Raw genomic sequence first — 10617 nt, 5'->3', positions numbered from 1 at the left:
TCTCTCAATTCTGGGAGCTCAATAGAGGACAACAGAAGAGGGCAGAGTAGCAGAGGAGACTTCTAGGTGTCCAGGCATCAGTGACTCCTATGATTAAAAACGTGGATTATATTTTAAGTAGAGTTATATAACATGACTTTCTCACATCTCCATTCTGATGTCTTTATGATGGACAGATTAGAAACTCAACAAATATTGGCCAATAATACAGAAACAATTGAACTTTAGAATGACAGAAAAACTTTCACAAGAAGAGATCAATAATGCAAACTCAGAAAGAAACACATTTCTTTGGAGCTAGTTGATTTTCTTGAATTTCCAGAAAAACTATATGTTATTTCTTAATATTCTACAAAATGTGAGTTCTTTCCTTGATCAACATCCTCTAACCAGAATATAGACTTTAGATTCTAAGTGAAGTGAAAGTATTTGTCGCTCAGTCATGTCAGACTCTTTGAGACCCCGTGGACTGTAGCCGGCTAGGCTCTTCTGTTCATGGAATTCTCCAGGCAAGAATACTGGAGTGGGTAGCCATTCCCTTCTCTAGGGGATCTTCCTGACCCGGGGATCGAACTTGGGTCTCCTGCATTGCAGGCAGATTCTTTGCAATCTGAGCCACCTCTAACACTTTTCTAAATAAGAAAGGTGTAGCTATGATGATTTTCATGATTGAAAACATTAGAGACCTAGATTTTCAAAGGCTAGAGGAAATCATTTTATTCTAAGCTTGTTAGATCCTAAAGAGATATTTGTGAAAAAGCAGATAAGAGTAACTGGAAAGAAGAGAGACTAAAACAAAGCAATATCAACCCAGAAATATAGACGAAAAATTTTTATAGATATATAAAAATATTTTAGAGCTTATTTATAGAAACTTCAGGGCATTCTGAATATCATTTTAGTAGAATTTATTTCATGTAGTGATGCTGGGAGAATAACTTGGTAAATAGTCAAGCAGTGCATTTATGCAACTATAACCAGTTTTGAAGGATTTTTATAAAAGTGTTAAGAAATTCTTTTAAGGTTCAGAAAAAAGATGCCTTACTCTACAAATATTTCAAAACATTTCACTATTAACTAAATGAAAAGCAAACTAGGCTAATGCAAAGTTTGCTATTAAAAAAGAGAATACTAAAGGAAGGATTCAGTTAATGCCACAGAGTCTGTTTTCTGGGTATTGGAGAAATAGCTAAAATAGACAATATTTTCAGATAATTTCACTAATCCTTTTAGGGAATAACAAGTGAAAACTGGACTTAATTGTAAAGAATACATGAAAAATGAACCACTGATCTTGAATAAGTATTTGTGAAAAGCTGAGACTTGAGATAACACATTGACAAAAAGCCAATATTGCTGATCTAAGAATTTACAAAATAAATTAATTAGATAAGTTATTTATATTACAATATTAATAGCTATTTTACAAAAGGATTCCAACTGAACTTATTTAAATAATGAATTTTTCAAGTACAGTTAAATATGAAAGAAAATTATTTTATTTGAATTAAAACATTATTAATTTATTAAGAATTGTAAGAAAGTCATAACTGTATCTAATGTAAATGTTTTAAAAAAATTGAAGTATTTACAATATGTCAGGTATACAGCAAAGTGATTCAGTTATATATAACAATATATGTACATATAAGAACATATATGAGTACATACGTAAGAATATATATTATTTTTCAGATTGTTTTCAATTATAGGTTATTATAAGATATTGAGTATAGTTTCCTGTGCTATTATTAGGACTTTGTTGTTTATTTTATATACTGCTGCTGCTGCTAAGTCGCTTCAGTCGTGTCCGACTCTGTGCGACCCCACAGACAGCAGCCCACCAGGCTCCCCCATCCCTGGGATTCTCCAGGCAAGAACACTGGAGTGGGTTGCCATTTCCTTCTGCAATGCATGAAAGTGAAAAATGAAAGTGAAGTTGCTCAGTTGTGTCCGACTCTTAGCGACCCCATGGACCGCAGCCCACCAGTCTCCTCCATCCATGGGATTTTCCAGGCAACAGTACTGGGGTGGGGTGCCATTGCCTTCTCTGCCCATATATACAGTAGCATATAGATGTTAATCCCAAATTCTTAATTTATCCCTCCCTTTCTTTCTCTTTGGTAACTATAAATTTGTTTTCTGTCTGTGAGTCTATTTCTGTTTCGTAAATAAGTTCATTTGTATAATTTTTCTAGATTCCACATGTAAGTGATATCATATAATATTTTATGTCATACCTGACTTAATCTAATATGATAATCTCTAGGTCTATCCAATGCTGCAAATAGGATTATTTCATTCTTTTTTATGGCATGTAGTCCATTGTACGTATTTAATACATACAATCTTCTTTTTCTGTTCATCTGTTGATAGACATTTAGATTGCTTCCATGTCTTGGCTATTGTAAATAATGCATGTATGTTTTCAAATTGTAGTTTTCTCCCAGTATACGGCCAGGTGTGGGGTTGTTCGATCCTATGGAAGTTCTATTTTTAGTTTTTTAAGGGACCTCCATGCTGTTCTCCCAAGTGGCTGCACCAGTTTATGTTCCCACCAGAGTACAGAAGGCTTTCCTTTTCTCCACACCCTCTTCAGTATTCATTGTTTGTCGACATTTTGATGATGGCCATTCTGACTGGTGTGATACCTTACTGTAGGTTTGATTTACATTTCTCTAATAATTAGCGATGTGAAGAAATGTCTGTTTAGGTCTTCCACTCATTTTTGATTGAGTTGTTTGCTTTTTTGATATTGACCTGTATGAGCTGTTTGTATATTTTGGAAATCAATCCCTTGTTCATAGCATCATTTGCAAATATTTTCTCCCATTTCATAGGCTGTCTTTTTGTTTTGTTTATGGTTTCTTTCGCTGTGCAAAGATTTTTAATTAGGTCCCATTTATTTTTGGTTTTGTTTTCTTTACTCTAGGAGACAGATTCCCCAAAATATTGCTGTGATTTATATCAAAAAGTGTTCTACCATTGTTTTCCTCTAGGAGTTTTATAGTATCCAGTCTTGTAGTTAGGTCTTTAAATTTTTTGTGTATGGTATTAGAGAATGTTCTAATTGCATTCTTTTACATGTTGCTGTCTAGTTTTTCCTGTACCACTTATTGAAGAAACTATCTTTTCTGCATTGTATATCCTTATCTACTTTGTTGTAGATTAATTGACCATAAGTGTGTGGGCCTATTTCTGGGCTTTCTAGACTACTCCATTGATCCATGTATCTATTTTTGTTCCAGTGTCATACTGTTATCATGATTGTAGCTTTGTAGTGTAAGCTGAAGTCAGGGAGTATGATTCCTCCAGATCTGTTCTTCTTTCTCAAGATTGCTTTGACTTCTAATGTAAATCCTAGGGCTTGTGTTTGAGTCATGTAAAAATAATACCTCAGAAATGTAATTAAATATGAAAATAATATAGGAAGTTTTTGGTTTTTTACATATATTTATTTCAAGTGCATTATCAGATAATATTTTAAAAAGAATCAATCTAGGCACACATAAATTTTGGGAAATCAATTGTTGAATAAGTCTTTTTTCCTCTTATGCCATTAAACATCATTGTAGATCACTATTTGAATCCTGTATTTACAATGGTCCAATTATATTCAGACTCCTGAATTGATTGTTGATTTTAAATTTTAATGTCCACATGTGATATTATTAAATTACAGATATCTGTTTGCTCACTGGGGACTTTCTTCTTTTAAACAATGCTAACTAAGTGTCAGCATGAAAATGATATGTTACATTCATAACTCAAAGAGCGAAGTTAGATATTGAATAATTCAGTTAGGACTATTCTTTAATACTGTTTTTCAGGACTGCAATGATAGTTTTCTATCTTTTTCTTAAAAAGTAACTGAGAAATAAATTCCACAATTTACTTGACTACTATACCTCAGGCTAGGACTAGTTAGAACCTTTTTTAAAAAAAAATCCTGTTTGATTAGTTCATTGAATCAAGTGATCAGTTTAAACTATATTTGAAGATTGAATTGATGGCTGTGTGACATGGCATGCACATAAATATATGGTGCAACGTTACAAGTGTGGAAAATTATAACACACATATTTCAAATTAAATTTTTTTCTTAATTTTGGAGAAGGGTAATCCTTTTTAAGGGCTTCCCAGATGGCTCAGTTGTAATCTGCTTGCCAATGCATGTCGGGTTCACTCTCTGGGTTCGGAAGAGCCCCTGAAGAAGGAAATGGCAACCTGCTCCAATAGTCTTGCCTGGAAAATCCCATGGACAGAGAAGCCTGGCAGGCTACATTCCATGGGATCATAAAAGTTGGACACAACTTAATGACTAAACATTAATGACAACAATCCTCTTTACAATGAATTTTCTCGAGATGTGCATATAGATATATGTGTGTGTGTGTGTGTGTGTGTGTGTGTGTGTGTATATATATATATATATATATATATATATATATATACAGGGCCATGAGCCAAAGGATGCAGATGGCCTCCAGAAGGCAGAACAAGCAAGGATATGAATTCTCCTCTAGACCTACAGAAGGAACACAGCCCTGCCAAAGCCTTGGTTTTAGGATTTCTGATTTCCAGAAATATATTTGTGTTGTTTAAGCTATTAAGTGTGTGTTAATTTATTATATCTGCATTAGGAACTAATACAGACTATAAATTTGTTTCAATGAATTCTTTCCATAATGAAGTATCACAATGCCCACAAAGATTCAAAGGATGACCTGCCTAGAAAAAATTGGAAGCCTACAACAAAGTAAACATTATTAAAAACCCTAAACATTTCTCTCTATTTGCAGATATGGACTCTGAAATAGAGTTCCCCATGGGAATTCATGAAGAAGCTCATTTCAAAACTCTATCTTCTGAAAATTGTGATGAAAAATTTAAAACATCACTAGACACTGAAAGGCCTACTCAGGTGGAAATGGATACATCTATGGAAAATACCCTGTCAAACAGTCAGATCCTTTTAACTGATTACTCTTTATCTCCTCAAAATTACATTGCTAAAAATGGTAAGAAAGAAGCTATTTGTTCTCTAATGCAGCAATTAAGGAAGAAATTAAACTCAAAATTTGTATCTTATCAAGTATTAACATTTTAATTTATAAATTGACAGAAGATGCTTCTTGGTGTCAGCTTCTGGAATATTTATTTCAAATTGATGTTTATGATTTCCTGAATTCTGCATTTTCACCAATTGTAAATCTTATAGAAAGGGTAAGTTGAAATTTTAGATATTTTTCAATAATTTTATGTGTGTGCTAAGTTGAGTCAGTTGTGTCTGACTCTTTGTCAGGCTATAAACTGCAGCCTGCCAGGTTCCTCTGCCTATGGGATGATGTAGGCAAGAATATTGGAGTGGGTTGCCATTTCCTTCTTCAGGGGATCTTCCTGACCAAGGGATTGAACCTGAATTTCTATGTCTTTTGCATTGGCAGGTGGGTTCTTTATCACTAGCACCACCCAATAATTTTACCTATTTTACTAAATATAGGAGTAGCTGAAAATTATGTTTGAGTGAATCCTCCATATATAAATATTATTGATGCATAACATTTCTCTTTGCATAAAATCTTACATGAAGCTTTTCCCTTACATGAATATTTTGTTGCATGGATGTTCTTAAAGATATTTTTAAAAACCTTTCCTTAAGCTTTGTTGATCTTGAGCATTAGGGTTTTTTCCTTCTCTCTTTTTTTAAATCAGAAGAAATCATACTAAGATTTAACTCAGAAATAATATGAACTGAAACTTAATCTTAAGCAAATTACTAATATTTGAATAACAGCTGTGACCTCAAAATGATGTAATGTGAGAATCTTACAAAAACAACTAGAACTTCAAAATTTAACCAAGTCATAACTAAAATTCTAAAGTCTGTCTGCTTTTTCATTTATTGTAACTTCTATTAAATTCTATCTCATTTATTATAAATGAAATATTACAAAAGGACCTAGCTTTAGTATTTGGCACATAAGGTCTTTTGCAAGTGTTTGTTTCTTTTCTCATTTACTACTATTATATAAATAATTGAGGAAGCACTTGTATCTTCTCATTTACATTTTAAGATGAAACTTAACAGTGGTTGCCTTCAAGGAGTTCATTCTTGTTGGACACAGTAGAAAAAGCAGTAATTGTACTATGTGCTGTAATGGCCACAGGATGCTACTGATACACAGGAGGAGCTGCCTGGTAGACTGATTGGGGATGGTAGGTAGAGAGAGTGGGAAGGAGGAGCCTGGGAAAATGTCCCAGAAGAGATCTTACTTGAGCTGATCTTGAAGAAAGAGTAGCAGTTAGCCAGGCAAGAAAGGATGAACATTCTAGGTTGAGAAAGTACAGAAGTGGGAGAGATTCTGGCATTTCTAAGCAATTCAGTCTGATTGAATTTATAAGCAATTTATAAGTAATTCAGTCTGATTGAATATAAAGTGAGACTGAAGTTGAATATTGGGATTAAAGAGTAAGGTTAGCTTTGCATTTGTGATAGGAAGTTGAACCGTACCTTTTCAATAATGGGGCACTATTTTTTAAATTTATTTTTAATTGGAAGATAATTGCTTTAAGTAAAGTGAAAAAGTTTCATGTATGAAGTCTGTCAACCCACACTGTCAATATCAATAAGAATTGAATGAAGACCAGAAGAAGGGAGTCCAATCAAGAAGTTATCACTTGAGTTCAGGAAATACATCGTGAAGGTCTAAATTAGGGTTTATAAACTCAAATGAAATGAGCGCAGCACCGGTAAAGGAGAGAACTGCAGCCAACTACAGAGTGTATGCCTCTCCAAAGGATACAGGTCCTTCAGTTTGGTTTTTTTTCCCAGATTTTCTGATATTTCGAGAAAAATTGGAAATCTAGATTTTTTTGTGTGTGTGAAATCTCCCATTTTTAAAAAAGAACCTGTTTTTTAAAAATAATATTTAAAAATATTTATTTATTTATGGCTGTGTTGGGTCTTTGTTGCTGCACAGGTTTTTTCTAGCTTCAATGAGTGGGGGCTACTCTAGTTGTGGTGCAAGTGCTTCTCATTGCAGTGGCTCCTGTTAGGGAGCACAGGCTCCAGGGTGCAAGGGCTTCGGTAGTTACAGTACACGGGCTCAGTAGTTGTGACTTGAGGGCCCTAGAGCGTGGGCTCAGTAGTTGTTGCACTTGGGTTTAGCTGCTCTGCGGTATATGGGATCTTCTCTGACCAGGGACTGAACCTGTGTCTCCTGCATTGGAAGGTGGATTCTTTTTTTTTTTTTAATTTATTTATTTTTAGTTGAAGGATAATTGCTTTACAGTATTGTGTTGGTTTCTGCCAAACATCAACAAGAATTGGCAATAGGTATACATATGTCCCCTCCTTCTTGAAACTCCCTTCCACCTCCCTCCCCATCCCACCCCTCTAGGTTGTTACAGAGTCCTGGTTTCAGTTCCCTGAGTCAGACAGCAAATTACTATTAGCGATCTATTTTATATGTGGTAATGTATGTTTCTATGTTACTCTCCCCATACATCCCACCCTCTCCTTCCTTCCCTGCACTGTGTCCATAAGTCTGTTCTTTATGTCTGTGTCTCCATTGCTGTCCTACAAATAATTTTATCAGCACTATCTTTCTAGATTCCTTATATATGTGTTAGTATACGATATTGGCTTTTCTTTTTCTGATTTACTTCACTCTGTGTAATAGGCTCTAGGTTCATAACTGACTCAAATGTGCTCCTGTTTATGGCTGAGTAATATTCTATTGTATATATGTACCATGGCTTCTTTATTTGTTCATATGTTGCTGGACATCTAGGTTGCTTCCATGTCCTAGCTATTGTAAATAGTACTGCAGTGAACATTGGGGAACATGTGTCTTTTTCAATTTCAGTTTCCTCAGTGTATATGCCTAGTAGTGGGATTGCTGGGTCATATGGTGGTATTGGAGAAGGGAATGGCAACCCACTCCAGTACTCTTGCCTGGGAAATCCCATGGACAGAGGAGCCTGGCGGGCTATAGTCCATAGGGTTGCAGAGTTGGACACAACTAAAGCAACTTAGGAAGCACACACATGGTGGTTTTATTCCCAGTTTTTTTTTTTTTTAATCTCCACACTCTCTTCCATCATGACTGTATCAATTTATATTCCCACCAGCAATGTAAGAGGGTTCCGTTTGCTTCTCCAGCATTTGTTTGTAGACATTTTGATGACAGCCATTCTGACTGGTGTGAGGTGATATCTTATAGTTTTGATTTGCATTTCTCTAATATTGAGCAATGTTGAGCATCTTTTCATGTGTTTGTTAGCCATCTGTATGTCTTCTTTGGGGAAATGTCTATTTAGGTCTTTTCCCACTTTTTTTTTTCCATTTATTTTTATTAGTTGGAGGTTTTCCCCACTTTTTGATTGGGTTGTTTTTCTGATATTGACTTATATGAGCTGCTTATTTTGGAAATTAATCCTTTGTCAGTTGTTTCATTTGCTATTATTTTCTCTCATTCTGAGGGGTGTCTTTTCACTTTGTTTATAGTTTCCTTTGCTGTGTAAAATTTTTAAGTTTAATTAGGTTCCACTTATTTATTTTCATTTTTATTTCCACTACTCTAGGAGGTGGGTCATAGAGGATCTTGCTGTGATTTATGTCATAGAGTATTCTGCCTATGTTTTCCTCTAAGAATTTTATAGTATCTGGTCTTACATTTAGGTCTTTAATCCATTTTGAGTTTATCTTTGTGTATGGTGTTAGGGATGTGGGTTCAATCCCTTGGTCGGAAAGATCCCCTGGAGGAGGGCTCAGGCAACCCACTCCAGTATTCTTCCCTAGAATATCCCCATGGGCAGAGGAGCCTGGTGGGCTATAGTCCATAGGGTCTCAAAGAGTTGAACATGACTAAAGAGACAAGATGGTGCGAGGAAGTGTTCTACTTTCATTCTTTTACATGTAGCTGTCCAATTTTCTCAGCACCACTTACTGAAGAAGCTATCTTTGCCCCACTGTGTATTTTTGCCTCCTTTGTTAAAAATAAGGTATCCATAGGTGCATGGGTTTATCTCTGGGCTTTTTATATTATTCCATTGGTCTATATGTCTGTTTTTGTGCCAGTATCATACTGTCTTCTTGATGACTACAGCTTTGTAATATAGTCTGAAGTCAGGAAAGTTGTTTCCTCTAGCTACATTCTTCTTTTTCAAGATTGTTTTGGCTATTTGGGGTCTTTTGTGTTTCCATATGAATTGTGAGATTTTTTTGTTCTAGCTCTGTGAAAAATGGCAGGTGGATTCTTTACCCCTGAGCCACCAGGGAAGCTTGAAATCTCCCAATTTTTAACTGCTGGCAAATATTCAGATTAAAAAAAAATACCATGCAGGTCAGACAAAATGTTCTGTGGGTTGAGTTTGGGCTACTAGCCATATTTTTTAACATCTGACCTAAGTATCTGACAATGGTTATTAAAATGATTGGAAGAACAAACTAGATAGACCTTTTGCAGATAGACCACTGGATTTAGTGATTGATTGAAAGTAGCAAGGAGAAAATGAAAAACAGGAAAATTTATGAGATTTCTAGCTAAGGTGACCAGGTGCCACTGACTGTAAGAGTATTTGTGAAAACTAGGCTTAATGACACATACTGTTTTGCTTTCAGAGACTTCCTCCTCACTTTCTTTGGTGGGTTCCAGAGAGTTGACATTGCCTAGTAAATAGGCTCAGAGAAATGATTAATTTACTCAGTATGATTTGGTGTTGAAGATGTTGGTTAAAAACATTACTCAGAAATCTGCTCTAGCATAGGAGAGAATAAAAACTAATGATGATATAGTTTCTAAAATAGTTGTAATAAAACTTTCAGCTGCTTATTTAATTCTATTTATTAGTATGTCCTACTGACATAGCCCTTACTTGTCGTCTCCCCATAAATTATATCAGTGAAGTTACTAAATTAAAAAATAATTTATTGCTACACCATATTAACCTTTCTATACAGTTAAGTGCTTATTTAATATAGGCTGTGCTAAGTATGCTTACTTTTGTGGACTCAGTAAATTTTGTCAAATACATTTTATATGAACATCTTGTTTGAGATTCTTTAGACATGAAAATATTGACTTTAAATGTATTAATTATCTTGTGACCCTGGAAAGTCACTTATTCTCTGGGGAAGTCTCAGTTTAAAACTCTAATATCAGAGATTAGATGACAGGCTACTGGTCATAGAGTGGCTTGAGCTTTGTGTAAAACATTATGAATCAGTTGCCTGCACTTAAAATGTGCATTAATAAAAAAATCTGGATTTCTGCACTCTGTTGAAAAAGTAGAAGACTGTAATACATAGTCTCCCATTCTTCTACAGCAACAAGAAGTTCAAGCTGAATAGAGCTTGTACTGAGTAGACATGCATTTTTCATTTCCCTACACTTATTTCAACTGTTTGGCCTCTATATGGCTTTAAGTTCATAATGTTTGGACTAAATATTCTGAAGCGTTCCTGTCAGACCAGGAATTTCAACAATCTTAATGTATCTAATAAGCACCAATAAATTTAGGTGAAAGGGTTTCCTTTTTTTTCTTTCCTAAATTGTTTCCATTTGTTGATAAGTTCAGTTAGATTTTGTAAAAAAAAAAAAAAAAAGCTTA

The 10617-nt window shown here is 34.7% G+C and overlaps 1 protein-coding gene across 1 annotated transcript in view; it reads left to right on the top strand.

Moving 5' to 3' along the window:
* Positions 1–10617, top strand: part of MIA2 (MIA SH3 domain ER export factor 2) — an 88363-nt gene that overhangs the window by 13635 nt on the left and 64111 nt on the right. Inside the window, 2 exon segments of the mRNA XM_020916566.2 lie at positions 4803–5021; positions 5126–5226. Coding sequence (XP_020772225.2) covers positions 4803–5021; positions 5126–5226 — 320 coding nt within the window.

Source organism: Odocoileus virginianus, chromosome 16 (genome assembly GCF_023699985.2).
Source record: "Odocoileus virginianus isolate 20LAN1187 ecotype Illinois chromosome 16, Ovbor_1.2, whole genome shotgun sequence".
Classification (NCBI taxonomy): Eukaryota; Metazoa; Chordata; class Mammalia; order Artiodactyla; family Cervidae; genus Odocoileus; species Odocoileus virginianus.
The sequence above is the reverse complement of the archived record's forward strand: the minus strand, read 5'-3'. Positions and strand labels throughout refer to the sequence as shown.